Genomic DNA, 20,665 nt, shown 5'->3' with positions numbered 1-20,665 from the left:
TGCTGGGTCCAGGAAAGATCTTCGGAAATATGCACGCCCAGGAATTTGAAGTTTTTGACTCTCTACCATTGTCCCGTTGATATAAACAGGGATGTGGGTCCTCATCCTTCCTCTTCCAAAGTCCACAATCAGTTCATTGGTTTTACTGATATTGAGCCAGGTTGTTGTGCTGGCACCATTTGGTCAATCATTCGATCTCGCTTCTATACTCTGACTCATCACCATCTGTAATTCGTCCAACAACGGTGGTGTCGTCGGCAAACTTGGAGTTTGCACTGTGTCCGGCTACACAGTCATGAGTATTGAGTGAGTAGAGCAGGGGCTGAGCACACAGCCTTGAGGTGCTCCCGTACTGATCGTCAGTCTGAAGAAGGGTCTCGACCCAAAACGTCGCCCATTCCTTCTCTCCTGAGATACTGCCTGACCTGCTGAGTTACTCCAGCATTTTGTGAATAAACACATCAGTCTGAAGAAGGGTCTCGACCCGAAACGTCGCCCATTCCTTCTCTCCTGAGTTACTCCAGCATTTAGAGAATAAATACCGTTGATTTGTACCAGCATCTGCAGTTATTTTCTTACATTACAATGGTGTAAGACTATATTCAGCACCCTAGTGTTTTTCTCTTTGCACCGTTGTACTTGTGTGTGGCCTGGTTTCATACAGACTAGACTCCCCACCATTCACTCCATTCACATTTCATCGGACCACAGGACTGAGGACCAGCTTCTTCCCCTCTGTTATCAGGCTTCTGAATGCTCCTTCCATAAGCTAAGGTACTGTCCAATTCACCTCTACCCTAATGTGGACTTTGTCTCTGGAACTGGTGCGCTACAATGCTGAGAACTATATTCGGCACTCTGTATCTTCCCCTTTGCTCTACCTATTGTACTTGTGTATGACTTGATTTCAATTATGTATGGTACATAATCTGTTTCAATAACATGCAAAACAAAGCTTTTCACTGTACCTCGATACATGTGACAATAATAATAAACCTAAAACCTATTTACCTGTGATTAGTTTAATTTGATTTGACTGGATCGTCGCAAACAAAATCTTAACACTCTTGGTACACTTGACAATAATAAACCAAACCAAACTCCAGAAAATCTACAAATGTGGCACCTTGCAAATTCCAAGTGTACTAGATTATTGACCGTTAGCTGTACTCTACACTCTGTCACATTTTTGACTGCTGGTAAGCTGAGGGTTTGGTTTAAGTAATTATCAAGGCAGTTCTGGGAAGGGCTTGCCATTTGCGGCATGAAGTTGCTGCATCGTGTTCGGTATAGACATTGTGGGCCGAAGGGCCTGTTCTTGTGCTGAACTGCTCTACCTTCCATGTTCATTGTGGAGAGCACTGTCAATCAGGGTGCAGCTGGGCAAACTGGCAGCAGGAATGGTAGGGGATTGGTGAATGTGAGCAGCTCATTGCTCTCTGGTCGGGTGCCACCAATAAAACATAGCTGCGTTTTAGTCTCAAAAGTAAGTTGAGGGAAGAATGTGATAAGAATTTTCGACTTTCAGGAAGCTGCTTTTATTGTGGACATTGATCATAAGAAATAGGAGTTGAATTAGGCCATTCAGCCATGGCTGATCTATCTCTCCCTCCTAAGCCCATTCTCCTGCCTTCTCCACATAATCTCTGACACCCGTACTAATCAAGAATCTATCTCTGCCTTAAAAATATCCACTGACTTGGCCTCCATTGCTTTCTGTGGCAAATAATTCCACAGATTCACCACCCTCTGACTAAATAAATTTCTCCTCATCTCCTTCTTAAAAGAACATCCTTTAATTTTGAGGCTATGACCCCCAAGTCCTAGACTCTCCCACTAGTGGAAACATCCTCTCCACATACACTCTAACCAAACCTTTCACTATTCTGTACGTTTCAATGAGGTCCCCCCCCCCCCTCATTTTTCTAAGTTCCAGCGAGTACAGGCCCAGTGCCGACAAATGCTCATCATAGGTTAAATTACGAATTCCTGGGATCATTCGCGTAAACCTCCTTTGGACCCTCTCCAGAGCCAGCACATCCTTCCTCAGATATGGTGCCCAAAATTGCTCTCAATATTCCAAATGCGGCCTTACCAGTGCCTTATAGAGACTCAACATTACATCCCTGTTTTTGCATCCAACTCCTCTTGAAATAAATGCTAGCATTGAGTTTGCTTTCTTTACTATGATGCACAAGGAGCAATTGGTGTAACATCCACTTCTTTTTTTTTTTTTTTTTTTTCTTCTTTTTTTTTTTGTTAGAAGTAAGTACAATAGTGTGGTACTTGAGTACCTAATACATAAATACATATTTCCATTCTTGTACAACTTCATACTTTTGATTTAATAATAAAAGAACAGTGAGAGAAGAAAGAAATAAGAAATAAAGAGTGTCGGAATAGATAGTCAAGCGAGTAGAAACAGAAAGCAAAAGAAATAAAGGATAGAGATGAAAAGTTAAAAGATTGAAAGAAAAGGAGACAGTAAAGAAAAGAAAGATTAGGGGAGATCTACCTATCTCGTATTTTTGCCCATCCGTCACCCGGTTCTAAACCGTTTAATTTCTAAGGTTATGTTATGTTGCACCATATGCTTGCAAAAAATTGATAAAAGGAGACCAAATCTTTAAGAATTGGTCTACTTTGCCTAATAGGAGGAATCTCATTTCTTCAAAATGTAACGTTTCAGACATGCTTGAAATCCACATTTTGAATGTTGGCGTAGGTGCGTTTTTCCAAAATTTGAGTATTAGTTTTTTTGCTGTTATTAGACCGTAATTAAGAAAAGCTTCTTGGAATATAGTTAGTTTACTTCCCTCTTCCATTGATCCAAAGATAATCAATTCTGTACTGGGGTTCAATTTTGTGTTAAATAGTTTTGTAAAAATTCCAAAAATTTCATTCCAAAATTTATACAGTTTTGTACAATAGACAAAGGAATGTGCTATAGTGGCTTTTTGAGTTAGACATTTGTCGCAGATGGGGGAAACATTTGAAAATATTTTATTCAGTCTAGTTTTCGAATAATATAATCTATGTAAAATTTTAAATTGAACTAGGTTGTGTCTTACATTCATTGAACATTTATTTACATATAATAAATTTTTATCCCATCTATCGTTCGGAATTTTTATCAATAACTCTTGTTCCCAGTCCCTTCTAATTGCCTCTGTCGTTGGTGTTTCTATATTTAGAATTATATTATATAAGTAAGATATTAAATTGCTTGATTCTGCCTTTCTATTCATTCCTTCCTCCAATAAGTCTGGGGTTGAGGTTTGATATCCTTGTATATATTTTTTCAAATAATCTTGAATTTGAAGGTATTTGAAATATTGATTACTTTTCAAATTATATTTTAGTTGTAATTGTTGGAATGGTAAAAAAATTCCCATTTCATACATATCTCCCATCGTTTTGATTCCTATTCTTTCCCAATGGATAAACGTTGTATCAATAATAGATGGTTTGAATGAAGGATTATTAGCTATTGGAGAAAGAAACGATAATTTTCTTAATTTTAAAGTTAGTTTTATTTGTTTCCAAATTCGTATTATACTATGAATAATTGGATTCTTCTTATATATTATATTGTTCAGTTTTATCGGGGAAAGAAGGATCGCTCCTATATTGTAAGGGGAACAATCCTCTTTCTCCATTCTTATCCAATCTACCTGTTGGGCAGAACTGTCCAACCAGTAGATTATATTTTTAATATTCACTGCCCAATAATAATACAATAAGTTAGGGAGTGTCAGTCCCCCTGATTCTTTAGATTTACACAAGTGTTTTTTTTTAATTCTGTGTGATTTATAATCCCATATAAAATTTATAATATCAGAATCCAATTTTTTAAAGAATTTTTTAGGTAAGTATATTGGTATTGATTGAAATAGGTACAATATTTGTGGTAAGAAGATCATTTTTATCGCGTTTATTCTGCCTATTAGAGACATTGGCAGTGTTTTCCAAAATTTAATCAACCCATTTAATTTAGTTAATAAAGGCATATAATTTGCGTTAAGTAATGATTTATAGTTCCTAGTAATTTGGATGCCCAAATACTTAAATTTTTCTGTTGTAATTCTAAAAGGAAATTTCAGCAAATGTGTCGACTCTTGAGGTTTTATCGTCATAATTTCGCTTTTGTTCCAATTTATTCTATATCCTGAAAAAGAACCAAATTCCTCTATTAAATTTAGTATATTTGGTATGCTAATTTGCGAATTTGTAATATATAATAATATGTCGTCTGCATATAATGAAATTTTATTATTTGAGTGTTTGGTATTATATCCATAAATATTCGGATGACTTCTTATACTTTCAGCTAAAGGCTCTATCACTAGTGCAAATAGCAGGGGCGATAACATGCACCCCTGCCTATTGCCCCTTGCTAATTGGAATTTCGGAAGAACCTTTTACTACCGATTCCAATTCCTTTAATCGTCTGCACATGCCGATACTGGTACCTTGTTGTTTTGTGTTACTGGTAGTAATTTTGGATCTGGTGAGATTTACCCCTCCATCTGTATGGCTCCATTCTATGCAGTCGCCTGCAGCATTTTTGTTTAGCAGTAACGAGCTATCTTATGATAAGGCAGAACAGAAAGGCAACAGGGTTTGGAAAGCACAAATGGGTGAGACGATGGCAGATACCTTTGGGGGCGATGATTCCAGTATTCAGTCCGTTGCAAATGAGCTGTAAATATGTACTGAAATACAGTGTAATGTATTGGAATTACTCTGCTGTTTTGGTCACCCAACTATAGGAAGGATGTCGTTAAGCTGGAAAGGGTGCAGAGAAGATTCACTGGGATGTAACTGAGACTGGAGGGTTTTAGATATAAGGAGAGATGGTTAGGTAGGGGTGTAGGAGATCTTGGGGTGACATTGTAGGGGGTTCTCAATTTGTAAGGAGTGTACACAAGGTAGATAGATGGTCATGATCTTAATGTAGAGGGCATAGATTTAAAGTGAGAGAGGAAAGATTAAATAGGGACCTGAGGAGCAACATGTTTCAGTGTGGTGAATATTAGCAACGAGCTGCCAGAGGATATTGTAGACATGGGTGGAATTATAACATTTAAAAGACATTTAAACATACTGGGTACATGGATGAGAATGATTTGGAGGGGTATTGGCCAAATAACCGATATTTGGACAGGTATATGGAAAAGGAAACGTTTCGAGGGATATGGGCCAAATGCAGTCAGGTGAGACTAGTGTAGATGCAGCATCTTGGTTGGCATGGGCAAGTTGGGCCAAAAGCTCTGCTCCCATGCTGTATGGCTATGACTCTATGAATCTAAATGCAGATAAATAGGATAAACTCGGATGGTCATCTTACTCAGCATGAATAAGTTGGGCTGAAAGGTATGTTTCTGTGCCGTATAACTCTGGATTCTCAAGTGTTAGTTGGGCAATCAGTTTTGATCAAATTTCAGTTATAGACAAACACCACGTAAACCATTGAATGTTGTTGTTTCTTTTAGGAAATTCTCAATTGGGTGCTACCATAGTGGATGCATTAGATACCCTCTACATCATGGGTCTTTTTGATGAGTTTCGAGATGGGAAAGAATGGATCGAGAAGAACCTAGATTTCAGTGTGGTAAGTCAAAGGTCTGAAGCCTGCTTCAGATGAAGGGAAATGTATTAATGGTAAATGTACTACATTGCGAGACTTCACATCATCCTGATATCACAATATTAGCACCACGTTACATGGAAAAAGGGAGTTTACCTGTTCTTTCAATGCTAACTTAATTTCACCCCATTTTACACTTTAGTTTCATTCCATCCTTTGCCCTCCCCACCTTTACTGATACCTGGACCAGTGCTTTGTCTTTCTTGTCTTTCTCAATTCTGAGGGAGGGTTTTTGATCTGAAACTATGTTCTTTCCATGAGTTTTCCTTCCCTAACTGAGTCCTGAAACCATTTGTTTTTGTATTTATGGTAGCTGCTTAAACCTCAAAATATATAAATAAGTCCAAAGAAGTGTCCTGACCCAAAACTTCACCTATCCATTTTGTCCAGAGATGCTGCCTGACCCTCCGAGTTATTCCAGCGTCGAGTGTCTCAAGTGCAAATGAGTTGGTGTAGAAGAAAGGGACACAATGTGTAACTTAACAGCTCAGACAGCATCTCTGCAGAACATGGATAATGAGTTGGCTTGTTCAATGAGAGATCCACACTTTATTCTTTGATTCCATATGATGTTACTCTGTCCTCATCGCCTCCATCTGTGCAGCACCCTTCCTCGTATTGTTCTCTCCTACTGTCCTTACTGCCACAAATGTATGGTACTAGGCGATCCCCTACATCTATTATTATCTATGGCTCTGTATTTTGCAAGATTTTAGTTTAAAACCTTTCAGATTGATAAATTGCTGGCAATCAAAATGTAACTGATGGTACAGAAAGCTAAATATAATTAGACATAAAAAATTGGAGTAACTCAGTGGGACAGGCTGAATACAATTAGTTCTGCTATACTGTGTTTCATGGATATAACAGGATTGATGAATTAGGGGGCACTATTTGTATTCTGTGGGCTGAAATGCTTTTAACGCAATTTTGATCAGGAACTAGATAACTACTTAAAAGTTGCCATGGAATTTGACAAGCAGAAAACAAACTGCTTGTAAATAAAAAAAAACTAGTCCAGGGAAAAATAAAACTTCAATGGAACCTGCCGCAGTAATTAGAAATCGGTGTCTCTTAATAACCCAATCTGTCAGTTTAACCACGAGTAGCCGTAGAAATTGACAAGCAATTGCTTCGATGGAAATGTATGCAATGATACACTCGCTATCAAACAATGTGACATGCAGCCTTTAGTATTTTTAGCTTGCAGCAACAAAAATTAACTTAAAGCAATTAAAAGAATCTTTATTTTTGATGATCCGACAAGTAAAAAAAAAGCTTTGTTAATGCGAGTCTTAAATTTTCTGACCCCCAGTCCCTATCTCTGCACTGGCACAGTTGTTTAATGTTATTTTCTCGAACACTAAGTTACTAGTGAATGCCAAATCACATTCTAAGAACTACCTGTACCGTAGCTGATCATGTCCATTATTCCTAATGTTACTTAAAGGATTTAAGAAAGCAAAATGCTGGATTTGGCACTCAGTTTGATGGAGTCCATTTGGGTAACTTTTCCAGGAACATTGGTTTTCTAGATGACTATTCCAAAGGGCAATGATTATTCAAGGATAGACCAATCCTTGAATTGCTGGGACATCATTGCTCAGCAAGTTCCACCTGCTGGCCAACCCCTGTCAATGCAGGCATATTTGTAATATTTTCAGACAATAGATTCATGCATGCATTAGTATATATTTCTAAAAACATATCCATTGCAGGAGAAAGGGTTAATGTAAATCCCACGAGATATTTAGTTAAAATTATAAAATCTTACTGCAGCTTCCATTGTAAGAAGGTTCAGCCATTTTTGATACGGAATAAGTTAGGAGGTAGAAATTTAATTGGTACTAGACGACCCGTTGGGTCCCGTTGTTACTAAAGGTTCTTTAGTAACTTGTCAGTTTCTTTGTTGAACTAAATTAAGGCACATGTTGCAATCAAAAGTGCTTGAACAATTGGTTGGGCAGAAAGCAGCCAAAACGGTACACGTTAGCGCAACAATTTGAGCAAAACACGTTGGATTCTCGTTGTGACAGCTGTTGATGGAAAAAAAAGGCACACAATTTTAATATTATTGAGTGATCAAACTTTTACTTGAAGAAAATTTGAGCATTTACCTCACGAGTCATCGTTCAACCCATCTAAATACTTCTTAAACTTTGCGATAGTCCCTTCCTCAACTACCTCCTCCGGCAACTCGTTCCATACACCCACCACCCTCCGTGTGAAAAAGTTACCTCTCAGATTCTTTCCCCATTCACCTTAAACCATGTCCTCTAGTTCTCAATTCCGCTACTCTGGGCAAGAGACTCCACGTCTACCCGATCTATTCCTCACATGATTTTATAAACCTCTATAAGATCACCCATCATTGTCCTGTGCTCCAGGGAATAGGGTACCAGCCTGGTTAACCTCTCCCTGTAACTCGGACCCGAGTCCTGGCAACATCCTTGTAAATCGTCTGTGCATACTTTCTAACTTGACAACATCTTTCGTTTAACATGGTGCCCAGAATTGAATTCAATACAGCACTCTAAATGTGGTCTCACTAACGTCTTATATAACTGCAACGTAACCTTCCAACTTCCATACTCATGCTGATGCTGAGTAAAGTTAGCAGTTTTAAAATTTCAGTATTTGTCTCCTAAAAAAAAATCAGTGATCATCAGAAAGACAATTGGACAATTTATTATGTATCAAGAAAACAGTGGCACAGCTGACAGAGCCGCTGCCTCACAGCCCCAGAGACACAGATTGGATGCTGTATGTGTGGAGTTTGCACGTTCTCCCTGTGGACGCGTGGGTTTCCTCCTACGTCCCAAAGACATGCGGGTTTATAGGTTAGCTGGTCTCCGTAAATTACTCAGAGTGGATGAGAAAGTGGGATAACATGGAACTTGTGAACAGATGATTGTGGTCGGCGTTTCCATACTATATCTTTCAGGCGCTCAAAAATCTATAGGACTTCAAATTTAATATTGATGAATGTTGTGTCACAGCTTAATTCTTTTTTTTCCCTACAGAATGCAGAAGTCTCTGTCTTTGAAGTGAATATCAGGTTTATTGGAGGCCTTCTGGCTGCCTATTATCTCTCAGGAGAGGAGGTACAGTGTAACTATTAACTTTATTTTAATAAATGTTCCTCCCTTGTAATTATGGAGTTTTATAAATCTTGTTGAATTGCCTTTGTACAGGTTTTAATATGGGTGGAGAAACACAATGCCAAAAGTAAACCCTAAAATGTTGAATTTGCCTTTTGAAAGTGTAAAATTATCTTTGGCCAGAAATATAATTGGACCAGTTGCACATATACACACACATTGGCGAAAGAACAGATCAGAAGTATCGAAGATACATACGAAATGCTGCAGGTTGAGACCCTTCTTCAGACTGAAGAAGGACCCAAAACATCACCCATTCCTTCTCTCCAGAGATGTTGCCTATCCCGCTGAGTTTTTTGTGTCTATCTTTGGTTTAAACCAGCATCTGCAGTTCCTTCTGACACAGATCAGAAGTATCTTTAGGCAAACAACTGATCTTTGTACACCCAAAACCCATCTTCTCTGTAGCATGTCAAGAACGTGATGGAATACTCTGTTTGTCTGGATGAGTGTAGCCCCAATTACCATCATTGGCACCAACGGAGGCAGAGCTACTCATTTTATTGGTACCCCAAGAATTCACTCCCTCTGCCACCAACACGCTGGCTGCAGTGCGTACCATCTATAAAAGATACTCCAGCAACTCATCCATGACTTCTACTCTCTAGAAAACCATTGGCATTCGGCCGGGACGGACTCCGGTCAACCCAGAAGGGGAGGCGGGGTGGGGACAGTGCATTTATTAAAGTTTCAGCTCAGCGACCCCCCCCCCCCCCACTCATTGGCTGCCACTCCCGTCACTCTGGCGGGTCCCGCCCCCGGCGGCCATCATGGGCCCCCCGCCCCCCTCATTGGACGTCACTCCCGTCCTTGGGTGGGTCCCATTGTGGCGTTGAACGTGGCTGACAGCCAGGAAAAATGGGAGACGTGATTTTTTAAACTCTAAAATGTCAATAAGTTTTTTAATATAACACCAATTTGAATGAAACTTCGCTAATGCACACCCCAGGACAATTGTGAGTAAGGTGGGCCTAAACTTGTCACTCTATCGTGCACCGTATTGGCTGTATTTCGGGAGCAAACGGTTAAATATAGATATAAACAAGATGAGAGTTTTAATAATATAAAATATAGATAGATGTAACTTGTACCCTATATCCTGGCTACTGTTTGGGGGCCTGTAAATAACTGCCATTAGAGTCTTTTTACCCTTATCATTTCTCAGCACTATCCACAATGACTACATCTTCTGATCCTATGTCACTCCTCACTAACGACTGAATTTCATTCCTAACCAACAGAGCTACCCCACCTTTTTGTTTTTCTGATAGGATGTACAATTCTGAATATTCATCTCCCAGCTCCAATCCTCTTGCAGCCACCTCTCCATAATGCCCACAACATCATGCCTGCCAATTTCCAACTGTGCATTGGTCTGAATGGCTATTAAAGATAACGCACGGTGCTGGCATAACTCAGTGGGTCAGGAAGCATCTCACATCTCTGGTTTACTGTATTTGTCTCCTAAAAAATCAGTGATCAACAGAAAGACAATTGGGCAATCTTCTCATTTTATGTCTTTCTCTGATCGATCACATGCCAGGCTTTGGCCCACCCCCCATCTCTCTTTTCCAGGATTCCCCCCTCTACTGCAGTCTGAAGAAGGGTCCCGAAGCAAAATGTGGTCTGTCCATTCTCTCCACTGATGCTGTTTATAATCATGTATAGTCTTTCTGGATAGCTTGCAATAAATAGCTATTCACTGTACACGTGATGAAAATAATAAACTAAACAAAACCATGTTCTCCAGCGATACTGCGTGACCTACTGAGTTACTCCAGCACTTGGTGGTTACTCTTTTTGGAAAACCAGCATCTGCAGTTCCTCGTGTGGCTGCGTGACCTACTGAGTTACTCCAGCACTTGGTGGTTACTCTTTTTGGAAAACCAGCATCTGCAGTTCCTCGTGTGGCTATCAAAGGTGTTCTGCAACACGCTGCCTCTGCTGAGACAGTTCCACTCTGGCACATGGCCTTGGCCAAGAGTTACGAGCTCAGCTTCCAGCAGAAGACTGCGTCGTGTGCCGTGCTGGATCAAATGATATAGTGTGGGGCCAAGCAACCAACCATACTTGGGGAAACAAAATCTGCCCACTGTTTAGTAACAGACTGGAAATCAAGCATGGAAAGTGGCCCTTCATCCCACTGAATCCACGCCGACCATTGATCACCCATTCGCATTAGTTCTATGTTGTCCCACTTTCTCATCCATTCCTTACACACTAGGGGGCAGTTTACAGAGGCTGATTAACCTACAGACTCGCACGTCTTTGGGATGTGGGAGGAAAACGGAGCATGCGGTGGAAACCCACGTGATCACAGGGAGAACACGCAACGTCCACACACAGACAGCACCCGAAGTCAGGATCGAACCCTGGGCTCTGGTGCTGGAGGCAGCAGCTCCACCTGCTGTGCCACTGTGCTGCCATTGTTATTGTTTTCTTTTCGTAACGTTGGGTGTTGATTCTCATGTGGGCAAGGAATATCGTTGTACCCTGGCATATATGACAATAAATGTGCCATTATTACCTCTTTAATAATTGACTCCAGCATCTTCCCCACCGATGTCAGGCTAACTGGTCTATAATTCCCCGTTTTCTCTCTCGCTCCTTTCTTGAAAAGTGGGATAACATTAGCTACCCTCCAATCCACAGGAACTGATCCTGAATCTATAGAACATTGGAAAATGATCACCGATGCGTCCACGATTTCTTGAGCCACCTCCTTGAGTACCCTGGGATGCCGACCATCAGGCCCTGGGGATTTATCAGCCTTCAATCCCATCAGTCTACCCAATATTATTTCTCGCCTAATGCAAATTTCTTTCAGTTCCTCTGTCTCCCTAGATCCTCTGTCCTCTAGTACATCTGGGAGATTGTTTGTGTTTTCCTTAGTGAAGACAGTTCCGAAGTTCAACTCTACTGCCCGCTTGTTACCCATTATAATTTCAACCGTTTCTGCCTTCAAGGGACTCACATTTGTCTTTACTAATCTTTTTCTCTTAACATACCTAAAGAAGCTTTTACTATCCTTTTTTATATTCTTTGCCAGCTTACCCTTGTACGTCATAATTTCAGCCTGTATTGCCCTTTTTTTTACCCTCTGTTGTCCTTTGAAAGTTTCCCAATCCTCTGACTTCCCGCTACTCTTTACATTTCAGCTTACCATCCTAATCTTTTCATTTATAAACCAAGGATTTGCTGTTAGTTTCTAGGGCTTCAACATATGTCGACAATCTTGCAACCTCTTTAAAATTATACTGCAGGACGACAAAACTACAGAAAACCCTCCTCATCTGTATCAAAGCAGGCTTTGTCCTGCCCCCTCCTCTCTTCCAGCTTCCTTCCCTGACAATCAGTCTGGAGATGAATACATGTGATCTGAATATACGTTCTCCAGAGATGGTGCCTGACCCGCTGGGTTGCTCCAGCACTTTGGTTATTTTTTATTGTAAAGCAGTGTGAACTGTTGATTTACGGTCAGTGTGGATTCGGTGGGCGGAAGGGTCTATTTCCTTGCTGTAACTGTAAACTAAGCAGTAAACAATGGGCAGATTTTGTTGCCCCAAATATCATCAATTAGCATCTGCAGTTCCTTACTACATTACTTTCCTTCATTGGCTTCTCAGGGCTTCTTCCTGCACCTATTTTCTGTAATCTATCAAATTCACTGCAATTTTTCAAACGTGGTGTTATATTTCAAGATCTCCATCTTGAACATTCTCCAGTTTTGGGGCAAGATCCATGTACACCCAGAGATGAAGAGACCAAAAAGGCAGAGCCAAACTCAAATGCTGCAGTCAGGAACTGTTTAATTGTACCACTTAATTTGTTGAACACATTCATTAAACTAAATTTGGATTCATATTTTTATTAGCAAATTTAGTATTTGATTCTTATGTCCAATATTAAATGACCGTTTCTCCATCCACAATTCCATGCATGTGTGCGAGTGGCAGTTCAGAAATGTGCTTTGAAAGGTCAAAAATAGTTTCATTGAAAATAATTAGACGTCAACTTGTACACCACGTGAATCAAATGTTAAAAATCTGTACCTGCATTGCCAGTTAGTAAACAATAATATTAAATCATCCAGTTGAAGCATTAAATTGTTTTGTAGCAAATTGTGTGAGGTGGAAAAATGAAGTAGTCTAATTAAATATCTAAATGTTTCCTGCAGTCCAATGCACTTGGGCACTTTGCCAAGATTCTCAGAACAATGTCTTGATTCTGAGAACAATATCTTAAGTTGGAAGCAATGTAAGCTACACCCCTTCCTCAGGCTACACAATTTGCACTATCCTTATCTCACACTTTTTGCCTCTTTATCTCTGGCCTTGTCCAACCATTGACCTATCAAAACCCCCTCCTAACCCGTATTCACTTAGGCTTTATCCAGGCCAGGCCGTATCCTGCCACAACTCTTCCAGCTTTCTCCCACACACCACAATCAGTTTGAAGAAGGATCTCAACCCGAAACGTCACCTATCCATGTTCTTCAGAGATGCCTGACCCGCTGAATTACTCCAGCACTTGGTCTTTTTTATGTAAAGCAGCACCTGCACTTCCTTATGTCGCCATGAAACTGATTCTGGAATGGTTGAAACTATCGCAATAGTTAGATGTAGATTTATGGTATTGTTTATACAGATATACCAAATTAACTGATGACTGGGGCGATACAGTGGGCGGGAGAGATGCTGCTTTACAGCGTCAGAGACCTGGGTTTGATCCTGACTATGGATGCGTAGGATGTGATACTGGGATGATATCGAACTAGTGTATGGGTAATCGCTGGTTGGCACGGACTCGGTAGGCCGAAGGTCCTGTTTCCATGCTGTATCTCTAATGCCTATTTTTAGAGGTGCAGATGTGATGGTGGGTCATGTTGGTGAGCAGGGTTCACTGCGTTAATGGTTGAATGCCTTGACATAAAACAGAAGTGTTACTTTTAATGATGCAGTGTTTCGCTTGTGCTTCTAATTTAACGTTTTAAAATTGGTGCTCATTATGTGGCCCACATTACATTGAATTAAAAACAAATATACATTGCCTTACCACTTTACAGCACATCTTTCAGTCTGCAAGTGTGGCTCAGAGCTGCAAGAGCTTCCCTATCATTTTAATTCTCCATCCTGCACCCACTTTGACTCTGTCTTCGTTCACTTTTCTAAGCTCAAGGAATATGACATTAGGAATTTTCTTGGTATCCCACAGCTCTGCTCTTGCTCCCCCTTCCCCCAGTCCCAACAGGGACACGGTCGCCCTAGTCCTTACCTTTCACCCCATCAGCCGTCGCATACAGCACATAATCCTCCGACATTTTTGTCACCTCCAACGGGATCTCACCACTAGCCACATCTTCCCATCTCCACCCCTTTCCACTTTCCACAGCGACCGTTCCCTCTGCAACTCATCCCATCCCACCTAAACCACCCCCTCCCCAGGTACTTTATTCCACAACCGCAGGAGACGTAGCGCCTGTCTCTATACCTCCTCCCTCGACTCTGTCCAAGGACACCGACTGCCCTTTCAGGTGAGCCAGAGGTTTACTTGCACTTCCTCCAACCTCATCGACTGCATCCGCCGATCCAGGTGTGGACTCAGCGAGACCAAGAGCTGGCTAGGCAATCGTTTCGCTGAACACCTTCGCTCAGTTCGCCTAGACCTACATAATCTCCCGGTTGCTAAACATTTTAACTTTCCCCTCCGATTCCCACACTGACCTTTCTGTCCTGGGCCTCCTCCACTGTCAGTGAGGCTCAAAGCAAATTGAAGGAACAGCACATTATATTTTGCTTGGGCAGCTTACAACCCAGTGGTATGACCTCTAACCAAGTAACCCTTGCTTTTTCTCTCTCTCCATCCCTCCCCCATCCTAGTTCTCCAACCAGTCCAACCGTGCTCCTGATTAAATGTTATCTTTGTATGCCTCGTTGTCACCTTCATACTTTACCCATCCATATCTCTGTCTCCCTCCCTCCTGACTCCCAGTCTTAAGAAGGGTCTTGACCCTAAATGTCACCCATTTCTTCTATCTAGAGATGCTGCCTGTAACTCCAGCTTTTTGTGTCTATCGTCGGTGTATACCAGCATCTGCAGTTCCCTCCTACACGTGTCTATCTGACATTAGACCTCCCAGGAATTGACATTGCAATCAATAATTTTGGATGGCCAGCCTTTTTGTGTCGGGAATGGCCAGTCCAGGAACTGAGACACATGGAACTGCAGATTCTGGAATCTTGAGCAAACCACACAATGACAGAGTAACTCAATAGGTCAGGCAGCAGCTCTGGAGGATATGGATAGGTGACATTTCGTGTCGGGATCTTTCTTCTCTCCCCACTACTACAACCAGGAAGAAAGATCCGGACGCGAAACGTCGCCTATCCACATCCTCCCGAGATGCTGCCTGACCCATTGAGTTACTCCAGCACTTTGTGTTTTTACTCCAGGTGTAAGTTCATCACGTGATCCTAATGTTTCTCTCTTCACAGATGCTGCTCATCCTGAGTATTTACACCTTACCAGCTTATATTTCCGACTTTCCTTCATAGCTTTGTTTATCATAAACTAAACTTTTTGCAAATTGCTAATTTTGTTCCCCCCCCCACCTTTTCAGAGCATTACGATTCTCTTATAAAATTGTTTCTACATAGATGCTACTGTTGTTAATCCAAAATAATTGAAATAAAAATGAATGTTGTTCACCTCTAAGTTGAAAATATCATTATCTTACACAGAATTTCCAATTTTTGTGCAATTCTACTCCATTAAAAAAATAACACATTTGTAACTTTTTAATTAGCGTTTTTAATTTAATTTTTAAGAGTTTTCAGTAAAGAAGTTTAAGGAATTGCTTTTTTATAGCTTTACCTTGTTCTCTGCTGGAATACAATATGTGCCTAATTTTGTTGCTTTGTACTTTCTCTTTTATAGCCCATATGAAAATGATTAAAAAACGGTGCTAATGTCAGCTAAATAGCAGCTGGTGCATTAATTATGCATTTATGTTGCACAGTAATTTCTGTTTCCTCGCTTCAATCCCAATTAATAGCAGCAACAAATTTCCATTCTGCCTAGCTAGAGATGAATGAAGGAACTGGCTCTAAAATGGGCTGGGGGAACTGAGATGAGTGAAACTGCGAGCTTCATTCTGAAGGGGGAAAGTAATATCGAATAAGTATTGCAAGTCTTTTTTGAAAATCTCTTAATTTGATAAAGATTTCCATAACCCTATTATCGCTATGTTAAAAAGCAATTTCTATTGTCTATTATTTCTTTTTATCATACCTATCTTTTTTGCAAGTTGGAAACCCTCTGACTATTTTAATCGGACTCTACTGGACTTTATCGGCACTAAACATTATTCCAGTTATTCTGTATCTGTACATTGTGAACGGTTTGATTGTAATCATGTATAGTCTTTCCGCTGACTGGATAGCATGCAACAAAAAAGCTTTTCACTGTACCTCGGTACACGTGACACTAAACTAGACTTTCTCACCCTGTAACTACCCTGCCTTAGCAAGCCAGCCACGTAACAACCCTGATTACAATCTGAAGAAGGCTTTCAGTCCAGTCTGAAGAAGGGCTCCGAACCAAAGAGTTACCTATTCCTTTTCTCCAGATTCTGCCTGACCGCTGAGTTACTCCAGCACTTTGTGTCTATCAGCCCTGGTTACAGCCTACACTGCCATTCCCTTTGTCCGTGCGGCACGGTGGCGCAGCGGTAGAGTTGCTGCCTTACAGCGAATGCAGCGCCAGAGACTCAGGTTCGATCCTGACTATGGGCGCCGTCTGTACGGAGTTTGTACGTTCTCCCCGTGACCTGTGTGGGCTTTCTCCGAGATCTTCGGTTTCCTCCCACACTCCAAAGACGTACTGGTATGTAGGTTAATTGGCTGGGCAAATGTAAAAATTGTCCCTAGTGTGTGTAGGTTAGTGCTAATGTGCGAGGATCGCTGGCGGCGCGGCCCCGGTGGGCCGAAGGGCCTGTTTCCGCGCTGTATCTCTAAATATAAAAATCTAAAAATCCAATTGCTCCACACCGATTTTCGATAGTTTGCGATTTGATATTCAGTTTAGTTTAGAGAGACAGTATGGAAACAGGCCCTTCAGCCCACTGTGTCCATGCTGACCATCAATCACCCGTACACTAGTTATGCCACTTTTGCATCCTGCATACTAAGGGAAATGTACAGAAGCCAATTATCGTACAAACCTGCACATCCTTGGAATGTTGGAGGAAATCCAGGTTTCGGAGCATGCGGAGAAACCCCACGTGGTCACAGGGAGAATGTCAAACTCTGAACAGACAGCAGGATCGACCCTGGGTGCTTTTCGCTGCAGGGCAGCAACACCACGCTGCGCCACTGTACCACAATCTTACGTTTTTAAGAGTTAACTTTTAACTCTCCCCCATTTTGACTTCAGAATCTTCAGCCAAAAAGTTAGCTGTGTCGTGGCCTGACCATCTGAGAATTTGCAACGTTTTATGATTTGTTTCATATTTCTAGCATTTGTAATGTAGCATTTTTTAAGTTGCATTTAGCCTTGCAATGGGATGTTAGTATAACTGGATACTGGCCTCCTGGGTGCGACTGATACAGAGAGCTATATAAAAAAATTTGGTGCCTTGATTGTTATTTTTAGTGCATGGGGTCCGAATTTGAAATCAACTTCTGTTCACTCATTCCCACTCTACGATGCCTGTGAAAAGTCTAAATATTGTAACTGCTCATGTTTTACTTCTAGTGAAAGTAACGTGTAAGTATCTTGAAAAAAAATCTCCTTTGCTTTTCCAGGTGTTTAAGCAGAAAGCTGCACAACTTGCTGAGAAGCTGCTGCCTTCCTTTAACACCCCCACAGGTATCCCTTGGGCAATGGTGAATCTAAAGAGGTGAGCTAACTTGCACAACGTTGTACACCCCATGCATTCTCCCTACCCTTGCCTTACTGCCACCTTAATTCCACCATCTCCTAAAGTAAGGAGGCTTGGAATCTGCAGAATGGTCGGTTACTTTACCACAGTTCACGGTTAGCAATATAATTATCTGTCAGTACATGAAGGATATTTGATGAGGGCATCAAACCATCTGCAATATTGTTCAAATGCAAAATCACATTTTTTCTCAAAGTCCTTAAGTTTAAAACGTTTCTTCAAAACCAATTTTCATGTTCAGTGAGTGACTTTGGTGTGATCATATTTATGCATGGACAATTATGCATGTTTACTGCTTGTGTTCTGTGCACGTATGTTGTGTGGGACTGGAACATGCTTTGCCAATACTGAGAAGTTCGTAAATCTGGGCAGTAATCTGTTCTGATTGGTGGCTTGCATATTTATAATACAAACTATGTGTGGATTTGCAAATGCAATATGACTACAATTAAATAGGGCTTATAGCATTCCCAAATATGCTGAAAACTGCAAGACATTTCTTACTCAATTACAAAATGATTTTATTTTTTTACATTTTACTTGCTGATTTGATTTAAATTGATATCTTGGTGTCACTGACTCTCATGTTTACCATCAACCTATAAATTGACGGTTATTCTAAAAAGGAGATTATTTCATGGAAGAATACATATAATTAATGTTTTTTATTAAAAATATCACAAAATATACAAATTGACTATAAAGATTGATAAAAATGAAACTGTCATACCTCCATATGAAAAAATAATTAAGTCATATGGGTCATTTAGCACGGTGGTTGGACAAAGATTGTGAATGGGGAATGAAATATTCCACCAAAAATGAGCATTTTAAATTTATAGTAATAGTATTTCAGAGACAATTCAGCGTTTTATATTGTGATTATTTCCTTAACTTTTAGATTTTTTTATTATAGAATCCATTTCAGGTTCAGGTTTATTATTGAGTTTATTTCATGTACTGAGGTACAGTGAAAATCTTTGTTTTGCCTACTATCAGATCAGATACATTAATCAGGACAAAACTCAAGTTGCAATTTAGTTTACTGTCACGTGTACCTAGGTACAGTGAGCAGTTTTTGTTGCGTGCTATCCAGACAACTGAAAGACAGTTGCAATCGGGCCATTTACAATGTATAGATACAGGATAAAATTGGTTGAGCAAAGGGGAAGATGCAGAGTGCAAAATACAGTTTTCAACATTACAGCGCATCAGTTACAAAGACAAACCCCAACATTTGAAATGGGGTAGAGGTGAATTGGATAGTCTCTGAGCTCATGGACAGATTGTTGGAAGAAGCCTGGAAGAAGCTGTTTCCGAATCTGGTGGTGCACACTTTCAAGCTTCTGTATCTTCTGCCAGATGGGAGCAGGGAGAAGAAGGAATGACCGGGTTGGGACAAGTCTCTGATTAAATTGGCTGCTTTTTCAGGGCGGCATGGAGTCAGTGGCGAGGACTCTGGTCTGCGTCCACATCTACAACTCTCTATTCTCTTGCAGTCTTGGACAGAGCTGTTGCCAAACCTAGTGGTTATTCAACCCGACAGTATGCTGCAATTTTTAAAAATCTAGATGCTAGGGCAATGATCACAATCCAGAATGCTGGATTGACTCTGCCATCCAGCTGCTATAAGTTTAACATGCTAGTTTTTTAGTAGTAAGATTCATTCCTCATTCGCAATGTTTGTCCCATCTTTGTTAAATGACCCATGTGAATTATATTTTTTTCATGTGGAGGTATGATAGTTTTTTTCAGTGACCTTTATTGCCAATTTATATATTTAAAGTTGAATCCACTTGAAAACAAATTAGTCACAGCACAGTGGCGCAGCGGTAGAGTTGCTGTCTAACAGCGTCAGAAACCTGGGTTTGATCCTGACCTCGCGTGCTGTCTTTACGGAGTTTATGCATTCTCCCTGTGACAGAGTGGCTTTCCTTCGGGTGCTCCGGTTTCCTCCCATCTTCTAAAGAAGTACAGGTTTATAGGTTAAATAGCTTCTGTAAATTGTCCCTAGAATAGGGCTAGTGTACGGGTGATCGCTGGTCAGCGTGAACTCAGTGGGTCAAAGGCCTGGTTTCCATGCTGTAAAACTAGCTAATGTCATTTAACGTTGGCACAAAATGGATGGACATATTGTGAATAAGATGTAGAATATTCCACCAAAAGGGTAGCATTTTTAACTTTCACCATCAGGATAGCAGAAACAAGACAGGGCTCTATATTGTGAGCATTTCCTTAATATATAGATTTTCAATAGTTTCCCATTCTACCACTTTTGAGAATACTTTCAGAGAATCGTGGCACACACTATGGCTGTGTAGCTTTATGTACTGGGAAAAGTCGCTGAGCAAATGATCTGAAAATAGATGTAAACTTTAAGTTTGTCATACAAGTGATTACCATTGCTTTGTGATAATTGCAGACATTGTATACTGTGTAATGGGTGATTGCAGATCCACTTCTGGGACCAGCTTGCATAGAGTCGCCTGGGCACTATCTTGATTGATTTTGGAGTGTGTGTGTATGCGTGCACACATGATTGTGCTTATGGAGAGTATGATTTTACTGGGTTTTATACAAAACAAATAATTTCACTGCATCTAGGTACATGTGACAATAATGTGCCATTGAACTATTGCATTGAACTGCAGATGCTGGAAGATCTTTATTTGCGTGCCCTCTGGGCAAATCATGCCATTAGCACAAAGGTAGTGAAAGAGAGAAAAAGAACAATGCAGAATATAGTAATACAGCTACAGAGAAAGTGGAGGTTAAAAAAATGCGCTTGTGCTGCAGAGGTAGATTGGAAGGCCAGGGGTTGATCCTTCGTTAATGAGAGGTTCATTCAAGAATGCAAACAAGGAAGAAGCTGTGCTTGAATCTGGTGATACGTGCTTTCAAGCTTTTGCATCT

At 40.6% G+C, this 20,665-nt stretch overlaps 1 protein-coding gene across 2 annotated transcripts in view; it reads left to right on the top strand.

The window, feature by feature from the left end:
• The window catches only part of man1a2 (mannosidase, alpha, class 1A, member 2), a 112,113-nt gene that overhangs the window by 50,972 nt on the left and 40,476 nt on the right, over positions 1-20,665 (top strand). For both annotated transcript variants that reach the window (XM_078409113.1, XM_078409114.1), the window contains exons 4-6: positions 5,496-5,614; positions 8,674-8,754; positions 17,616-17,710. In XM_078409113.1, the coding sequence (XP_078265239.1) occupies positions 5,496-5,614; positions 8,674-8,754; positions 17,616-17,710 (295 nt within the window). The remainder of the gene's footprint in view (positions 1-5,495; positions 5,615-8,673; positions 8,755-17,615; positions 17,711-20,665) is intronic.

This window comes from Rhinoraja longicauda, chromosome 12 (genome assembly GCF_053455715.1).
Source record: "Rhinoraja longicauda isolate Sanriku21f chromosome 12, sRhiLon1.1, whole genome shotgun sequence".
NCBI lineage: Eukaryota > Metazoa > Chordata > Chondrichthyes > Rajiformes > Arhynchobatidae > Rhinoraja > Rhinoraja longicauda.
The sequence above is the reverse complement of the archived record's forward strand: the minus strand, read 5'-3'. Positions and strand labels throughout refer to the sequence as shown.